The sequence below is a fragment of the Balaenoptera ricei genome, chromosome 18 (assembly GCF_028023285.1).
Source record: "Balaenoptera ricei isolate mBalRic1 chromosome 18, mBalRic1.hap2, whole genome shotgun sequence".
NCBI lineage: Eukaryota > Metazoa > Chordata > Mammalia > Artiodactyla > Balaenopteridae > Balaenoptera > Balaenoptera ricei.
The window spans coordinates 55,005,739-55,025,710 of NC_082656.1; the positions used below are offsets into that span (position 1 = coordinate 55,005,739).

The 19,972-nt window shown below is 35.1% G+C and overlaps 1 protein-coding gene across 3 annotated transcripts in view; it reads left to right on the forward strand.

Moving 5' to 3' along the window:
* Positions 1 to 19,972, forward strand: part of SCEL (sciellin) — a 240,374-nt gene that overhangs the window by 184,506 nt on the left and 35,896 nt on the right. For all 3 annotated transcript variants that reach the window (XM_059902796.1, XM_059902794.1, XM_059902795.1), the window contains exons 14-19: positions 7,172 to 7,231; positions 8,399 to 8,458; positions 12,335 to 12,394; positions 14,572 to 14,631; positions 17,157 to 17,207; positions 18,156 to 18,218. In XM_059902796.1, coding sequence (XP_059758779.1) covers positions 7,172 to 7,231; positions 8,399 to 8,458; positions 12,335 to 12,394; positions 14,572 to 14,631; positions 17,157 to 17,207; positions 18,156 to 18,218 — 354 coding nt within the window. The remainder of the gene's footprint in view (positions 1 to 7,171; positions 7,232 to 8,398; positions 8,459 to 12,334; positions 12,395 to 14,571; positions 14,632 to 17,156; positions 17,208 to 18,155; positions 18,219 to 19,972) is intronic.

Below are 19,972 nucleotides of genomic sequence, written 5' to 3' on the forward strand. Positions count from 1 at the left end.
TGCCTTTTCCTAACATGATGATTATTTCTATTGTCCTGGTTATCTTTAAAAACCATTGATCTGTGCCAAGCTGTGCACAGATGGGTATTCTAGCATTCCAAGTCAAACTCGGTGGTATGCCTTCTTAACCCTCTCTGATGTAGAAAACAACAAAGTCTATATAACAAAAAGTGTGGGCAATCACAAACTCCATTCAGACACTGAACACTTATTAACAACATATTACTATAATGTGAATGTGCAAACATTATTACAGGTGATATTTTTTTCCAAGTGGGGAACAGATGAAGTGGGAAAGCAGTCAGTTCTCTGTAAGTGGTTGTATGAGTTTTACAGGAAAAGATGAGATTTCATATTTTTTAAGAAATGAACTTTGGAAAATGAAATTAAACATCCTCTAAAAGGAATCAGTAGCAGAATAACTGGGGCAGAGGAACAGATAAGTGACCTGGAAGATAAAATAGTGGAAATAACTACCACAGAGCAGAATAAAGAAAAAAGAATGAAAAGAATTCAGGAGAGTGTCAGAGACCTCTGGGACAACATTAAATGCACCAACTTTCAAATTATAGGGATCCCAGAAGAAGAAAAAAAGAGAGGGACTGAGAAAATATTTAAAGACATTATAGTTGAAAACTTCCCTAATATGGGAAAGGAAATAGTCAATCAAATCCAGGAAGCACAGAGAGTCCCATACAGGATAAATCCAAAGAGAAACATGCCAAGACACATACTAATCAAACTATTAAAAATTAAATACAAAAAAAAAAAATTAAAAGCAGCAAGGGAAAAACAACAAATAACATACAAGGGAATCCCCGTAAGGTTAACAGCTGATCTTTCAGCAGAAACTCTGCAAGCCAGAAGGGATTGGCAGGACATATTTAAAGTGATGAAAGGGAAAAACCTACAAACAAGATTACTCTACCCAGCAAGGATCTCATTCAGATTCAATGGAGAAATTCAAACCTTCACAGACAAGCAAAAGCTAAGAGAATTCAGCACCACCAAACCAGCTTTACAACAAATGCTAAAGGAACTTCTCTAGGCAGAAAACATAAGAGAAGGGAAAGACCTATAATAACAAACCCAAAACAATTAAGAAAATGGTAATAGGAACATACATACTGATAATTACCTAAAATGTAAATGGATTAAATGCTCCAACCAAAAGACATAGACTGGCTGAATGGATACAAAACCAAGACCTGTATGTATGCTGTCTACAAGAGACCCACTTAAGACCTAGGGACACATACAGACCAAAGTGAGGGAATGAAAATGATGCTGCATCAAAATGGAAATCAAAAGAAAGTTGGAGTAGCAATTCTCATAGCAGGCAAAATAGACTTTAAAATAAAGACTATTACAAGAGACAAAGAAGGACACTACATAATGATCAAGGGATCAATCCAAGAAGAAGATATAACAATCGTAAATATTTATGCACCCAACATAGGAGCACCAAAATACATAAGGCAAATGCTAACAACCATAAAAGGGGAAATCGACAGTAACACAATCATAGTAGGGGACTTAACACCCCACTTTCACCAACGGACAGCTCATCCAAAATGAAAGTAAATAAGGAAACACAAGCTTTAAATGATGCATTAAACAAGATGGACTTAATTGATATTTATAGAACATTCCATCCAAAAACAACAGAATACACTTTCTTCTCAAGTGCTCATGGAACATTCTCCAGGACAGATCAAGCCTTGGTAAATTAAAAAAAACTGAAATCGTATCAAGTATCTTTTCTGACAACAACGCTATGAGACAAGATATCAATTACAGGGAAAAAACTGTAAAAAATACAAACATATGGAGGCTAAACAATACACTACTTAATAACCAAGAGATCACTGAAGAAATCAAAGAGGACATCAGAAAATACCTAGAAACAAATGACAATGAAAAAATGATGACCCAAAACCTATGGGATGCAGCAAAAGCAGTTGTAAGAGGGAAGTTTATAGCAATACAATCCTACCTCAAGAAACAAGAAACATCTCAAATAAACAACCTAACCTTACACCTAAAGCAATTAGAGAAAGAAGAGCAAAAGAAAACCCAAAGTTAGCAGACGGAAGGAAATCATAAAGATCAGACGAGAAATAAATGAAAAACAAATGAAGGAAACGATGGCAAAGATCAATAAAACTAAAAGCTGGTTCTTTGAGAAGATAAACAAAATTGATAAACCCTTAGCCAGATTCATCTAGAAAAAAAGGGAGAAGACTCAAATCAACAGAATTAGAAATGAAAAAGGAGAAGTAACAACTGACACTGCAGAAATACAAAGGATCATGAGAGATTACTACAAGCACCTATGTGCCAATAAAATGGACAACCTGGAAGAAATCAACAAATTCTTAGAAGAACACAACCTTCCAAGACTGAACCAAGAGGTAATAGAAAATATAAACAGACCAATCACAGCACTGAAATTGAGACTGTGATTAAAAATCTTCCAACAAACAAAAGCCTAGGACCAGATGGCTTCACAGGCAAATTCTATCACACATTTACAGAAGAGCTAACACTTATCCTTCTCAAGCTCTTCCAAAATACAGCAGAGGGAGGGACATTCCCAAACTGATTCTACAAGGCCACCATCACCCTGATACCAAAACCAAAGATGTCACAAAAAAAGAAAACTACAGGCCAATATCACTGATGAACATAGATGCAAAAATCCTCAACAAAATACTAACAAACAGATTCCAACAGCATATTAAAAGGATCATACACCATGAGCAAGTGGAGTTTATCCCAGGAATGGAAGGATTCTTCAACATACGCAAATCAATCAATGTGATAAACCATATTAACAAATTGAAGGAGAAAAGCCATATGATCATCTCAATAGATGCAGAGAAAGCTTTTGACAAAATTCAACACCATTTATGATAAAAACCCTCCAGAAAGTAGGCATAGAGGGAACTTACCTCAACATAATAAAGGCCATATATGACAAACCCACAGCCAACATTGTTCTCAATGGTAAAAATCTGAAACCATTTCCAGTAAGATCAGGAACAAGACAAGGTTGCCCACTCTCACCACTGTTATTCAACATAGTTTTGGAAGTTTTAGCCACAGCAATCAGAGAAGAAAAAGAAATAAAAAGAATCCAAACAGGAAAAGAAGAAGTAAAACTGTCACTGTTTGCAGATGACATGATACTTTAGATAGAGAATCCTAAAGATGCTACCAGAAAAAATACAGGAGCTAATCAATGAATTTGGTAAAGTAGCAGAATACAGAATTAATGCACAGAAATCTCTTTCATTCCTATACACTAATGATGAAAAATCTGAAAGAGAAATTAAGGAAACACTCCCATTTACCATTGCAACAAAAAGAATAAAATACCTGGGAATAAACCTACCTAAGGAGACAAAAGACCTGTATGTAGAAAACTGTATGACACCAATGAAAGAAATTAAAGATGATACAAACAGATGGAGAGATATACCATGTTCTTGGATTAGAAGTATCAACATTGTGAAAATGACTATACTACCCAAAGCAATCTAAAGCTTCAATGCAATCCCTATCAAACTACCAATGGCATTTTTCACAGAACTAGAACAAAAAATTTCACAATGTGTATGGAAACACAAAAGACCCCGAATAGCCAAAGCAATCTTGAGAAAGAAAAACGGAGCTGGAGGAATCAGGCTCCCAGACTTCAGACTATACTGCAAAGCTACAGTAATGAAGACAGTATAGTACTGGCACAAAAACAGAAATATAGATCAATGCAACAGGATAGAAGGCCCAGAGATAAACCCATGCAATATGGTCACCTTATCTTTGATAAAGGAGGCAAGAGTATGCAATGGAGAAAAGACAGCCTCTTCAATAAGTGGTGCTGGAAAAACTGGACAGCTACATGTAAAAGAATGAAATTAGAACACTCCCTAACACCGTACACAAAAATAAACTCAAAATGGATTAAAGACCTAAATTTAAGGCCAGACACTATCAAACTCTCAGAGGAAAACATAGGCAGAACACTCTATGACATAAATCACAACAAGATCCTTTTTGACCCACCTCCTAGAGGAATGGAAGTAAAAACAAAAATAAACAAATGGGACTTAATATAACTTAAAAGCTTTTGCAAAGCAAAGGAAACCATAAACAAGATGAAAAGACAACCCTCAGAATGGGAGAACATATTTGCAAACGAAGCAACTGACAAAGGATTAATCTCCAAAATATACAAGCAACTCATGCAGCTCAATATCAAGAAAACAAACAACCCAATCCAAAAATGGGGAGAAGACCTGAATGAACATTTCTCCAAAGAAGATATACAGATTGCCAACAAACAATGAAAGGATGCTCAACATCATTAATCATTAGAGAAATGCAAGTCAAAACTACAATGAGGTATCACCTCACACCGGTCAGAATGGGCATCATCACAAAATCTACAAACAATAAATGCTGGAGAGGGTGTGGAGAAAAGGGAACCCTCTTGCACTGTTGGTGAGAATGTAAATTGATACAGCCACTATGGAGAACAGTATGGAGTTTCCTTAAAAAACTAAAAATAGAACTACCATATGACCCAGCAATCCCACTACTGGGCATATACCTTGAGAAAACCATAATTCAAAAAGAGACATGTACTACAGTATTCATTGCAGCTCTATTTACAGTAGCTAGGACATGGAAACAACCTAAGTGTCCATCGACAGATGAATGGATAAAGAAGATGTGGCATATATATACAATGGGATATTACTCGGTCATAAAAAGAAACGAAACTGAGTTATTTGTAGTGAGGTGGATGGACCTAGAGACTGTCATACAGAGTGAAGTAAGTCAGAAAGAGAAAAATAAATATCGTATGCTAACACATATATATGGAATCTAAAAAAAAACCAAAAAATGATTCTGAAGAACCTAGGGACAGGGCAGGAATAAAGACGCAGACGTAGAGAATGGACTTGAGGACACGGGGAGGGGGAAGGGTAAGGTGGGACAAAGTGAGAGAGTGGCATGGATTTATATATACTAACAAATGTAAAATAGATAGCTAGTGGGATGCAGACACATTACACAGGGAGATTAGCTCTGTGCTTTGTGACCACCTAGAGGGGTGGGATAGGTAGGGTGGGAGGGAGACGCAAGAGGGAGGAGATATGGGGATATATGTATATGTATAGGTTTCACTTTGTTACAAAGCAGAAACTAACACACCATTGTAAAGCATTTATACTCCAATAAAGATGTTAAAAATAATTTTAATTAATTAATTAAAAGATAAATAAATAAATGAAGTTTGGAAAGTTCCGTACAAGTGGTGGAAATTAGGAAAAGTGGGTGAACACAAGTCAATCGTGTGGGCTAGGAAGGAGGAGAAAAGAGAAGGGGTTTGTAAGCTGGTATAACTTGATAGCAGCTGGGCTTTGATGCAGAAAGGATGGGTCTCTTTGGTGTGGTAGGGAGAGCCCACAGTTTCTTTTCCTTCTTCCCTGCCTGTCTCCCTTCCTTCTTCCTTACACAGAAAGACCCTCAAATGTCAGCGGTCTTATCACAGTGAAAGACAGAGACAGATGAAAATGGCATTGAATAACTGGGGGATTTAGAGAGATTAGCTTTCATATTCCCTAATTGTTTTAAGCTATTGGCGTGTGAAAGTTTAATTGGTTGTGGTCAACTCATATAAAGTACTGGGGTCATCAAAGAGTTATTTCTACCTTTCCCAGGTTACTTTTTATTAAAAATGACTTGTCTAAATCTTCAAAGTGTTTAGATTTAAAATGTTGATCATCTGATTTCCACCCTTGATGTGAATGCTTTTCATGTTTAAGGAAGACAATATCTCAACACATATATTAAAGTTAGTTTCTCACCAACCCACCCTCAAAGAATAATGAAAGCAAAAGCTGAGATGTGGGGGAAACTTTTACGTTTAAATTGATTTAATCATAACTGAGTAATGGTTGGGTCCTCACTGTAGGATAGTTAGCATATCAGCATTTGGCATGAGAAGAGCCACTTGAATTAAATATTTCTAAAGACTTCTGATGTTTCAGGTACTGATAACGTCTTACTGCTGTTGTGAAAAATCTACTGTTGAATCTCTGTCTCTCTTTCTTTCTCCGTTGCTGTGCTCTCCCTGCCCCCTCCAATGTTATAAAGAAACCAAGGCCTTGGAAGTCTTATTAAAGTTAATCAAAGGACTGACAAAAACGAGAAAGGGAAAGTAAAGCTCCTAACATAATGGGGCTCTCTTTTTTCATGTTAGATTTTTACACTTTGTTGGAAATGGGAGTGTTATGCTTTCCTCTGTCACAGTTGAACTGTTGCACTTTGGGGCCTATCAGAGATAGTAGGCAAAGAATATGATGAATCCTGTTTCCATAAGACCACATGCTTGAGTTGCACTGAAGTAAGTGCAGGAAAACTTACTGCATAATCTCTTATTCTATATTTTCTTAAATAATTTAAAAATGAGACAAATTTTCTATTTAAATTAAGAAATAGAAAGGACAAAATTGCAAAGTGAGAGGTGTGTTGGCGAAGATTTTTTAAACTAATTTAAACCAAGTACTACTGTGGAAATTAAAAAAGATAAGCTAAGGGATAATTATATTGAAGTTTCTCTGGTCAGTTGGCCCTGGAAACATCTGACATCCTTTCAGGGACATTCTTATTTATATGGTTTTCAGAAAAAATTGAATGCAAGTTAATTGACATAAGGTCTCCATGTTTTTTCCAAAGAATCCAAGATCTCAAAATGGTTATCAAAGCAAATGCTAGGACAGATCAGACTAGCAGAGGGTGAGAACTGCTTTGATGTTTCTAAATCTTGCTTATTTTCTACTGGGTTAATTGTGTGATCTTCTCAGTATACTGAAGGGGGTCACATCTTTGAGTTTGGCTTCTCTCTTCTGTGTCTGAACTCTACTGCCCTGAGCTTTACTTTGGCGAGTCTATCTAAATTTAAATTTACCTAGAGCCCAATAGAATCCTAGAGATTAACTTAACTATATTATTGATAGGTAACTTTCATAACAAAAATGAATTTAATACCAGTATAATAATCTTCTCCAAAAGCTTGAATTAATCATCAATAATATGGAATGTGTATATAAAAAAATACTGTGGGAATACTTTGAAACTGATCTAAATTTTTTTTAAGAGGTGAAGACCTTGATAATGTTATCAAAGTGAATCCCAAAGAAAGTGAAAACACCACTGGGTAAGACTGATTAGTATCTTGAAATCTGATTTCTGTAAGTGACAATAAGATAAAATGATTTGGCATTTTAACTTTAGAAATATGTTTTACTGGCATGGAATTGGATAATAATGATAGGCCACATGACCTTTCCTCCTTGCTCCCAATAAAATTGCTTATTTTTGAAGAATTGCCCCATTGTTTAATAGTAAGTTGCCTTTTCTCCCAGATTTTGATTTGATTTTAGGGGTGAGTTACTGAATTGAATTTGCATCTAAAGAAAGCACAATCTTGACAGTATTTTAAAAGTGGATCTCCAAAATAACAAAGATAGCCAAGAGTGAGTCTTGACTAAAACTACTGAAAATCAACTTCTTTGAGGATGGTGGTCTCAGAAGGCAGCCCAGGGGAGGGGCTGGGCAGATACACACACTGGGAGGAAGAACACCCCACCACTTCTCTTCTTCAGGGCTATGTTGACAAGGCAGCAGTACTCAATCACGATACCTCTGCCATCCTCTACTGCCCCCTTTGGTTTCGGGCTATGCCCCTTTTGGTATTACTCAGTGCATTTTAATGGAGGTGACATGTGTCTCCCTAAGAAGTGTCATTAATTTTCCTACCATGTAAGGTATTTTTTCTTGCTCTTATAATTCACCATAATCTAATTATATTTTAAAAGGGGGAATGGTTGCGTTTATATGAAGACATATATTTTTTAAATTATTTTTCATATTGTTAAACTATTATCATCTTTTATATTTTATTATTATTTAAAAACAGAATAGGCAATTATATCTGATTTGTTAGATGGAAATTTACATTCTATCTGGATCCAGTATAGAACTTTATCTAACTCAACATTACTTCAGTGCCACCCATCTGGGGTGTTCTAACAAGATGTATCTGAGGGCAAAGCTGATTTTGTTAAATAACAAGTTTCACGTATACTTATGCATTTTGAGAACAAAACAAAAACATCATATGTTTCTTGTTGGTAAATTAGGAAACTTAAATGGTCTTCAGTTCAAGATGTAAGAGAAGAATTTTCATTTGCATTTAGAGCTTTAAAAATTACATTGATAGAGAACGTGTATACTTACCACTTCTTAATTTTGCCAATCATTGTTCACTTGATTAGCGTTTTATTTTAATGACATTCATTAAAACTCATTTCCTTATTCAAAGGAAACAAGACCTCGATGGGCTTATTAAAGTGAATCCTGAAACAAATAAAAATATCAAGAGGTAAGTAATTTAAAGCTTTTTATTTCTCCTTTGGCATTTATAAACACATTGGAATTCTGAGTGCTTGCATTCAGGAGAGCAAATTGAAATTCAAACTGAACTGAACTCTTTTTTTCCAAATACATCATATTAAGCAATTCTATATGAGTGATACACAATTTTATTTGCATTTTATTCTCAGGTGACATTTGCTATAAGGTAGATTTTGAGAAATTAAATGGGAATTTGACTACCCTTCTCTACTATTTATTTCTTTGTGTGTAAGTGTATGTGTGTGTGTGTGTGTGTGTGTGTGAGTCTGTATGTGTATGTGCATGTGTCAATAGTGTGTTACATATAAATGTGTGTATATATTAGTGTATATGTATAAGTGTGTTGGTATAAGTGTATGTGTGCATATTAATCAGGGTTCTCCAGAGAAACAGAACAATAGAATATATAGAGAGAGCAAGAGAAAGAGAGATTTATTATAAGGAATTGGCACATGCCCTTCTGAATTGGCACATGGCCGTTAGGGACGGCCATCTGCTTTACTCAGTCTACAGATTCAGATGTTAATCTCATCCCAAAACACACTCACAGACACACCTGGAATAATATTTGACCAAATATCTGGGCACTCTGTGGCCCAGTCAAACCGACACATGAAATTAACCATCACAATGCATATATATATATAAATATATGTGTGTATGTATAAGTAGTGTGTGTGTATGTATATGTATGCATAAATAGCATATATAAACAAGTGTATGTGGGACTGTAAGTAGTGTGTGTGGATGTGTTTATGTACAAACTGTGTGTGTACATGTGTACTATGTTTGTGTGTAGTGTGGGTATGTGTATATAGTGCAGTGTATGTTTAAAGATGAAGAGCTTAACAAAGTGTACCTTGTAAACGAATTACCCTACCCATGAATTGTCAAGTAAATCTGGAAAGCTTATGTCCTCTTGCTTTTTTTTTTTTTATTTTTTAAAAAACAGATGGAACATATCTGAAACTGAGCTTGTTGGCGTGTTGCTGAAAAGTATACCAAATAATTCCATGTGGTTTCTTTTGAACTCCTTTCCATTCCATTCACTCAGTACATATTATTATGCGTTGATTCTAAAATGTGTCACTGATGCCTGCAGGCCCTGTCAGCAGAGCCTGGCTGGCTGAAAGCTGGTGCGTGCTGTCAGGCTGTCCTGTTCTCAGCAGCACAGTGTGATTGCAGGCCCAGTGACCCTATGAGTTGCAGACGTGTACAATTTTGCATCGACAGACTGAGAAGAAAGCACTGACTTCCTTGGCTACCTGGGTATTTCAGGGAGGTAACTTGAGGTTGGGAGCAGGGAGTCTAAAGGACCTGGGTTCAAATTCTGGCTCTGTCACTTGCTAGCTGTGTCCCCATGCTTCAGTTTACTCTGAAATAAGGATCATAATACTGTCATGCCTGGCACATAGTAGATACGAATAGTTTTAGCAATAATAAAGATTCACATGAATTATGTTTTCTTAATAATTTAGATACTGTTCAAATATTTAATTTACTTTGACTCTCCAAGAAAAATTCATGTTTTTCCTTTCTAATTTTTATTAAAAAGAGTATTTCAAATCATCACCTATTGTTTTTCATAGGTTGGGGGTGTGTGTGTGTGTGCCTATGTGTACACATGTGTATACACACATGCAGATGTGTGCAATCGTGTGTATGCTTGTGTGTGCATTCATGTGTGTATGCCTACATGTGTGAGTGCATACGGGTGTGTGTCTGTGCAAACAAGTGAAAATGTGTGTTTGATGGCGTACATGTGTACACATGCTTGTGTGTGCCTAAATATATGTGTGAGTATATCCATGTGCTTTTGTGTGTATATGAGTACCTATGTTCATGGTTGTGTATGTGTGTGCTTCCTGGGACCTTTTAGGGACAATAGTGATCTTTTTTTTTTTCCTTTACCAAGCATTATTAAATTCTGTAGATCTCTTAAAAGTAAAATAAGATCATCTCCCTCCCTTATTAAAAACTTTCAATGTTCTCTTATTTCAGGTAGAATAAAGTTCTAAACTTTAGCGATGGCCTTTCACATGTTCAGTAAAGTCCAGCCAAACTGATCTTTTTTCTATTCCAGGCTCACTTCTGCCTTAACACTTCTGTGTATGCTATTCCCACTTTGGGAAGCTCTATTCCCATACTGTCACCTTCTCAAAGAGATCGTTTCTGACCATTGAATATAATTAAGTCACCAACCCCTCCTTCAACCCCAGCATTGCAGGCACCAGGCACTCTTTTTTACTTTCTTCATAGCATATATTATTATCTGGAAATGTGGCATTCATTTATACATTTGATTGCATATTGCCTGCCTCTCATCAAGTTAGAATGGAAGCTTCTTGAGGGCTAAGCCCATCTGTATTGTCCCATAACTTGGGGCCCATAGTAGGCCTTCCATAACTATTTGTGGATTGAAAGAATGCATAAATATTGAAGACATATACACTATGAGGCATTGCTTCCCACAGTTGAGCTCAAAATATTATTTTACATTACTACATTAAATAGCACACTCTTCTTTTTTGACTATATGAACTTTAAAATTTAGGGAACCTTATACTGATATGTGCTCTATTTAATATATTTAAAGAGATCAAGGCCTTGACAACACAACCAACACAAATATTACAAGGTTGGAGTTGCAGTGCTTAATGTTGTGGGGTTTCTTTTTGAGTACTCAAATCTAGGAACAGAATTCTGGGAATTTTTTTTCTCAGTCACTGGCATTCAAATTCCACATATCTCATTCAGGCAACAAAGGGTTAAAAAAAATCAGCAAAGGGTATTGGGGTAGAATGGTTGTCTCTTTCAGGGTTAATAGTTTCATTATTTGCATGAAAAAGGATCAAATTTTTTATTGCTGCTTTTAGCAGGGATGTACACATTCTCAGACATCTGCATACAAGTAAAAACTTGAGTCAATGTCTAGCTGCTTCCAAATATCAATACCTTTGATGTTGCATTGACGCAACCTCAGAGATTTCATGATCGATCTTAGCAGGGCCACAGGGCATGGGGATCCAGGGTGTAAAAGTGCCTTCTGTGGACGTTCTTTACCCATGTGGTATCCTCTGTAGATCAGAGGCACTTTGGCTGGCACTGCGAATGTGGAAAACACATGTAGAAGCAATAGGAAAAGCAAAATTCCATTAAAATCAGAAGCAGATATACTAAAGGGTAATCATAAATTACTGACGTGTTTTCACTGACTACACGGAGTTTTATATTATAGTAAATATAGCTTACATTTCAGAACTTTATAGAGTTTAATCTTCCTATTGTTTGTTGCCAACACAGCTAGTCAAAATTTGTAGTTTTAACACACAGTAAGTACCAGCAGCAGATATCAGATTTGTATATCATGGACTTTAACAAATTGGTATACTTATCTAAATCCAGTGTTTAAATAGAAAATCTGCTAATGAATGTCAATTTTACAAAATATGTGTTCTCCAAAGTTCCCACAGCATGTTGGAAGTTGATAGGTAGAGTTGTGTCTTGTGGAATGTTCCATGAAATGTGTATACAGACTATTACAAAATATGTTTAGTGCACCTGGAAAAGGCTAAGAGCATAGCATTCAATGAATCAAAATAGAGTCCTAGTTCAGTATTTGCTAGTGGCCCTAATGGCTCCAAGATTAAAATATTGTCTCACTGAGTCTCAATGTGTTTCAGAGATATATAAATCCCTACATACTTCTGCGTACCTTTAACAATCTTCAACTCTTTGGCATGATCTCAGTGAGTGTTTATACTGTTCCTGAGTTATAATGAATAGTTTTATCAACTTGGTTCTAGTCTATCATTAACCTCATCACGTTTTCTATGCTTTAAAGGGGCCAGAGCCTTGACAATCTCATCAAAGTGACCCCTGAAGTAAACAGAGGTAACCCAGGGTGAGGATTATATCGTATCTTTTTTCCTTCCCATCAATTTGTGCATCAAATTCTGCATCAATTTGTGGCTCTCATTAGAGAAGCTATGCTGAAAAATCTGTGGAGTCAGAAAGTCTGAGCTCCATTACTTACTGGCTGGGTGCCTTGGAGCAAGTCCCTCGAACACTGAGCTGAGGCTTCTTTAGTTATAAAATGAGGATCATAATGTCTGTTCCACCTTTGTCATTTGATTATTAAGGATCAAGTGCAATAATGGATATAAAATCCCTTTAAAGCAAAAAGGCACTACAAATGAAAATTATTAACAAAATATAGTTTAATTATAGCTATAGCATTATGTAGAATACTGAAAGGGGCTGGCCAGGCGAGAGTTTTTGGCAAATAGTTCCAGAATTGATCTTTTTAACTCAATCTTGCCCTAATTTTATGGTTTTATTTTGATAGGAAATGGGAAACTGAGCTAGTATACCAATGATTTGTATGGAGGTCAAAATTTTTACTCTTTTATTTATTTATTTTTTTACACACACACACTCTATTTAAAATTTTACTCTTTTAAATGAAGGGCATAGACCGGTATTGATTTCTCTCAAAACCTAATCGCAAAATTCATCTTGAGCACATATATCCTTCAAAGTACTTAGTTGACTTAATTCCATTTTTACTTATTATGTTTTTGTTTGCTTTTTTGTTTAAAGTTCCAAAGACCTCAGTAACCTCATCAAAGTGAACCCAAGAACAGGAAAAAGTGTGCAAGGGCAAGATTGAATACGCCCCTCTTTTTTTGTTTCACATTAACCAATGCTTCAAAACATTATTAAATCATCATTTCAGCAGACTGACACTGCTATAGTATCAATGTATCAATGGTAGTTCAAGAAAAACCATGGAACCCCCATGATCTTTTATGTAAAATGTTTAAGATTTTGGTCAAATGATTTCTAATATAATGCAGGTGCCTTGATGCATTAGGTGCACAGTTGTTTTTTCAGGATGGATGGGATACTTTATTGCTGATATTTTAAGCAGGGGATGGCATAGTTGCTTAGGCAGAGTAGACAAAGAAAAAAAGAGGCGAGAGAAAGAGAATCAGACAGAGCCCAGAGATGGGGGTCTGGGGCCTGGCTGTATCCTCACTAGCAGTGTGAAATGGGCATGGCCAACACTCCCTGTTTGGACTTCAGTTTTTTCATCCTCACAGTGAGGAAATTGGACCAGATGCTCCCTGATCACTTCCAATGTCAATTCAGTTATTAAGTTCCAATAAGATGGTTGATGTTATAGAATGTGCACACACCCTGGAGTTAGATTACATAGCTTTAGATTCCAGCCTTGCCACTACTAGCCATGTGGCAAAAACTTAATCTTTGTGTGTCTTAGCTTTTCCCTTTGTGAAATCAGGAGGATAATACTTACTGTTGTTGACCTGAAACAAATAGACTGCCAGATATTTCTCCAGCCAAGGTGGATTTACTCAGGATCACCAGAGAATTGCAGTTTGGGGTCTGCAACCGTGGGGAACCATATGCAAGTCCCTGAAGGGGAAGGGAGGAACACTTTTATAGAAGGAGAAAAGGAGGTTGGGAGGGCTACAGTAAACAAAGAGTTCAAGGCTTTTCGTTGGCTGAGTCCCTGCCAGGAAAGAAGAGGAGTCATTCTTCTTCCTCCTGGGGTCCGCTATTATCACAGGGCACAAGAACTCCCCCTTCTGGTCTCCTAACTCTATTTCATTGAAGTTTCTGTTTATTAATTTTTTAATAAATTATTTTAATTTAATAAATTTATATAATTATATAATAAATTTAATAAATTAATAATAATTATTATTATTAATTTTTTAATAAACTATTTCATTTTAATAAACTATTTCATTGGACTGATGTGAGGATTAAATCATATAAATCACGTAAATCACTTAGAACAGTGCCTGGCACATCATGAATTTTCTGAAACCATTAATTATTGTTTATTATTTCTATGCAGTTATAGTTAGGTCCAAATATATATTTTCAGAGTCAACACTGAAAAACTCCAACCCCTTGAGATGATCTCTGTTTTAATAAATATTTTATAGTAAAATATTTCTATAATAAAAATGTTTCTCCATTTTAATAAATATTTGCAACCACTTGATGTAAGATGACCATTTCTCTGATCATTTCTTCCATGTTTTAAAGGGGCCAAAGTCTTGACAATCTCATCGAAGTGGCTCCAGAAACAAACAGAACTAACCAAGGGTGAGGTTTATGGAACTTATTTCTCCATTTTCTTCTATTCAACCTCAAAAATATGATAAAACTCATTGTCCCATCACAGAGACAGCCAATAATGGGACCCAAAATCAATACCTCTATGTCAGAAACCTAGTCTTGATGTCCTTATTCAGGGCTCCCTGGTTGTGGATATTTGTGGAGGAATTCCTTAAAATATGGGAATAATCTCTTATCAGTGTGGGATTTGTGTTCCATGCTTGGGATTTCCTCAAAATGAATCGAGTTTCCTCCTGGGATGAAATATCTTCCCCAAACAATTTCTTAGACATAAGCAGCCTAAGAGAAGGTCTTCATGTGAAGAAAATTCTCCTTCCTTTATCCTTCATCATTTTTTCCCTCTTCTCTTATGTTTACACTCAAACAATTCCTAAAGTTGGGAGGTTATTTTTTAAAATTATACTTAGTTTATTGAAATAATAAAGAATACAAAGGATGACATTTGTCTTTTATAGAGAGAATTTTCTTTAAGGTACATCGTGTTGAGTAAACAAAGAGATGTAAAAAAACCACGAATCTATAAATATATATTGTTATGCTAGTTTGAATGCGAGTTAAATATAAAAGATACCAAGGTATATATTTTCTTTCTGATAGATACTCTATCTTACTTGGTGTATAGGAATTCTATTTTTACAGTAGGTAGATATCATATAAAGTTTATTAGACTAGATCAGGAGTCAGAAACTTTTGCTTAAAGGGCTAGGTAGTAAATATTTCAGGTTTGGGGGACCATAACAGTCTCTATTTTAACTAGTCAACTAGCAACCATTGATAATACATCGTAAAGGAATGGGCATGGCTGTGTTCCAATAAAACTTTACTTATATAACAAGACTACGGGCTGAATTTAGCTTGAGGACCATAGTTTGCTGACTCCTGGACTAAACAGTATTTCATGTGGGTGAGTGAAGAGGATCAACTCTGAATGCACTTGGAACAGCTTCCGAAACAAAGCCTCCCTTGCATATCTTGTTTTATTCACTTTATGGTTAGACCAAAGATTTTATCATTCTTTTATCTGATTATTTAGTGCTAAATTGTCCTTAGATTTTGTTCACTAAATAAGAGCATAACGCATTGCCACTGTCTGATGGTCAGGTACTGAATCCAGAGACCATGTAATACTTCATGTTACAGATAAAAGAGTCAATGAAAGACAGCTATCCCTTGTCCCTCTTCCAAGATGACTTAGTTTGTAAAGTGAAGATGGCCTTAATGATATGACCTTTCCCGTGCAGTGTGTGAGCCTCGTTTCAGTACCCACCCTCTGCCATGTATTGCATTTGGTCATGTGTCCATCTCTTCTACTTGATAGTGAAATTTTTGAGTTCGGAGAATACTTATTAGCTGTATAATCTTGGACAAATCGTTTAACCTCCTTTAAGCCTCAGCTTCTTTATCTGTAAAGTGGGGATTGTAAGAATTACCTTCTTCATGAATTACCAGAAAAATTAGATGCGAGCACGCTTATGAAGCACTTATTCCTCAAGTGCTTATTAGATATTATCTATTGGTATTATTATTACTGTTACTGTTTTTCTTCATTGTTGGATCCCCATTGCACCACTCATTGCTTAGTTCAAAGACGATACCAAAGAAATTATCTGTTAGGTTGAATTTTATGAAATTGTTGACATTCAATAATTTTTGATCCACAAGAGGACAATTTCATATAGTTCAATATAATAGAATGCAATAATTTACATGGAAGGATATGTACATGATAAAATTAGTTTATAGGTTAATCCTAAAGATTAGTTCAGTGATATAAGCCTTTCCAGTCTTTTTTCTTTTCAGGGTGTATAACAAATTGTCCAATAATAAGGTATAGCAAATTAGGCATCTTGTTCAGGCCTTCTGATGTTAGAGTTGGTATGAAGGCCCAGTGTGGTAACAGAAATGTCTCTTTAGAGCTATTATTGCCTATTTGTTTAGAATAAAAGCAAGTTATATAAACTGAAGTTTTCCTTGTTCTGACTTAGCATTGCATGAAGCATGATTCTGAACTGATTAATATCTTGGAGTAGCCTGAATGTTACATACTCATATTATGTATATTACCTCCATACTTTAGAATCAGGAAATAGCCTCTTTTTAAAAAAATCCCAGGTTTTTGTTTTGTTTTGTTTTGAGGGGAGGGAAGCAAGGAACACGTGCAAATGATGAACAATTTAAATTTTTCTCTTATTCATTACAAGCTTCAAAAATATTCTTGGAAAACAAGGAGTTTAAGAGCAATTTAAATTTGAAGTTGTCTTAAAAGAAATAAGAATAAAACTAAATTAAATTTTCATATATATGTAGTTGTGTAAGAAATGAATTGATAGTAGCCACCTGCTTTTACAGAGGGCTAAAAAAGAACTCAAGTAAGATGAAGTTTTGAATTAACAACAATCACTTGATTCAATATTAATATTGAAAAAAATGTACAAATTGTAATTGATTTGACTTGATTTTACCCCCTTATTGAAATTTACAACATTTTTTAGGAACCAAGACCTGAACAATCTTATCAAAGTGACTCCCTCAGCAAATAAAAGGTAAGCTTATTAAGATTATTGAAGACTCATGAACAAGTCTTCAATTTATGCCCCAGAATAAGATTATTTGGCTAAGGACATTTGAAAGGGGACATGAAAAAAATGAGAACAAATTGATTTGTTGATGTGTAATGATGGTAGATAGATTTTTTCTTTTATTGTGTTGCTTCAATTTATTACATTATAATATTGTTCAAATTGTAATATTGAAGCTAATTCTGTCTAATGACTATTTGAGAAATTTATTGGATAGCATAAGTAGCATAAGTAGGTTATTACTGCAAGTTTATAGTAAATAAATTATAAGTTCATAAAACTGAATAAACCAAAGAATATTGGCTTTCTCCTCTTTCACAAACCCAAGGATTAATTTTTAAATGACTCTTCAGAAAATTGGTGACATAACATTCTAATACTTGATTAGAATATTTCTACATGATTTTGATTATACTCCTGTCTTCTTGAAAAGTTAAGACCCATCATTCACTGGAGCAAAAGTTAAGAAAAGCGTGACAGAGTAGCTCCAAGCTACCTCTCAAGATTATTGTGATGATAATGTTGGTGAAAAGCATTGTGCAGATGTAAGGAATTATTGCGAATAGAGAGAGGAAGGATGTTAGCAGAAGGGAGCATGTGGTTTGGGGTCCAGCTATGGTTTCAATCCTCGTTCACCCTCAGTCATTTCTTAGGTATCTGGCCCAAAGAGGGTCTTAATTTCTATGAAACTCAATTTATTTATAAAGAGAGAATGGTAATATTTAACTCAGTTGTTTTGAGGATTTAAAAAAGATAACTAATATAACTAATATATATAAAGTAGAAACTCGGTAAATTTATCACTTTTTGTCTAGGATCCCATGGAATGTTTCACAAGCATCAGAAGAAACAATGCTAGCCATTGTTTCTGATTTCCAACTGAATTTGACCTTTTATGTTATTTTGTTTTAGCAGTGAACAAGATCTTGATGAACTTATTAACGTAAGCCCCAAAGCTGTCAAAAACACAGCCGGGTAAGAGAAGGATGTGATTTATTTACTTTGCTTTGTTTCTCCTTAACTAAGTACAATTTGAATATAAATGACTTGTAATCATTCTATGGGCAAACTGAATATAAATCTTGAGAAGTCATCACAATTTTTATATGTCCCTGAAAACTTAGATATCTATTTGCTAATAAAAAGAAAGGCAGCTCAAGTAAAACAATTGAAGGGAGTGATTGGGGTAGAAACATAGCTAGTCTATGTCCTGTTTATGTTTTGTAGTATTGATGTTAATACCTTTGTCTCTGGATTTGGTTAAATTTATTAATGATAGTTAATTTTTTGAAAAGAGCTGGACACCTCATTAGTTATAAGCAATACCATTCACCTCGTTTTCAGAGGGTGTTTTCTGGTAGTCGGTGGAAATTTTATGAGGTTCATTATTTCTTAGCTGGTTTGCTGCTCGCAGCAAAATAATGGATCTAAAATTTGATAATTCTTTAAGTAGTATCTATAATGATGAAAATGAAATTCACTTTTTGTCTCTGGGTATAGGAAGATTTTTATATCATTATACACTACTATTATATATATGTACGTATATATTTATATATATATTTAAGAATGTTTTTATGATTTCACTTTTATGAGTTTAGCTGGTACGTACAAAAATTGCAAAATTTTGGAGATGGAAGGAAGGAACCTCAGAAAACTCATAGCCCTGTTACTATGAACACTTGCAAACCACTGTTCCAGTCAAACCTATTCTATTTACAGAAGAGGAAATTAAGACTCAGAAAGGTTAAGTGATGTGACCAGTGTCACAGAGAAAACTAGTGGAAGACGAATAGTAGTTCTGTGATCTGTTAGGCGGTGAATAATTACTGAGCACCTACTGGGTTTGAAGCTTACAACTAGGTATCATTAGGTGCACATTAGGTATAATTATAGGCCATGGATGCCAAAAGGAGAATTCAGTAGACATACTCAATCTTATTAACAGCAAGCAATTATCATAGATTAAAGCCAATTATGTACTAGGGGCAAAGAGATGGGACTCCAAGACAATAACAGGTTGTCAATTTAATATATTACATTTTGGGACGCTTATGTAATGCTTGCTGAATATAGAATGTATTGTCAGTGAGTTGCATTTAAAAAGAAAAGGAGACATGAAATAGGTAATTTAAAAAACACGACAGGCAGTAAAATTCACATTCATAGATTCCTAGGAGTAGAAGATGTTAGAGATGGGCAGAGGCTTAGAGATGAACAAATCCAATCTACCCATTTTACATATGAGAATACTGAAGTATTCGGGGCAAAAGTCTCATAATCTTCTGTGAGTTCTTCCAACTCCCAGCCCAACTCCTGGTCTTTAAATCACAGCATGGAGGCTTTCATCTTAAAATAGGTGAAAGTTGATTCAGTACCTCAGGAAACAGTGGAAACTATAAAGCTAGGACTTTTACTCTTGCCATGGGACAGCCTGGAGATGTTCTCTACTACTTTCACAGGGTCACTTGAAATATTACTTCACAGTCTTTGAAGTGACAATGGCACAAATTTATGCCAATGACCGCAAAACACTTTACAACTTTTGAACTACATGAAAATAATAATAGCTAAATATTTCAATGTATCCCTATATCCTTAAAGCAAAATAAATGAAAGCAGTAACTTGAGTAGGAAAAATGTTACATTTTTCCTGGATAAAATTTAGATATAAGATTCCTGTGCTTGTAGGATCCAGGGTCTGAAAAAAGTGTCTATAAGTTTTCAAT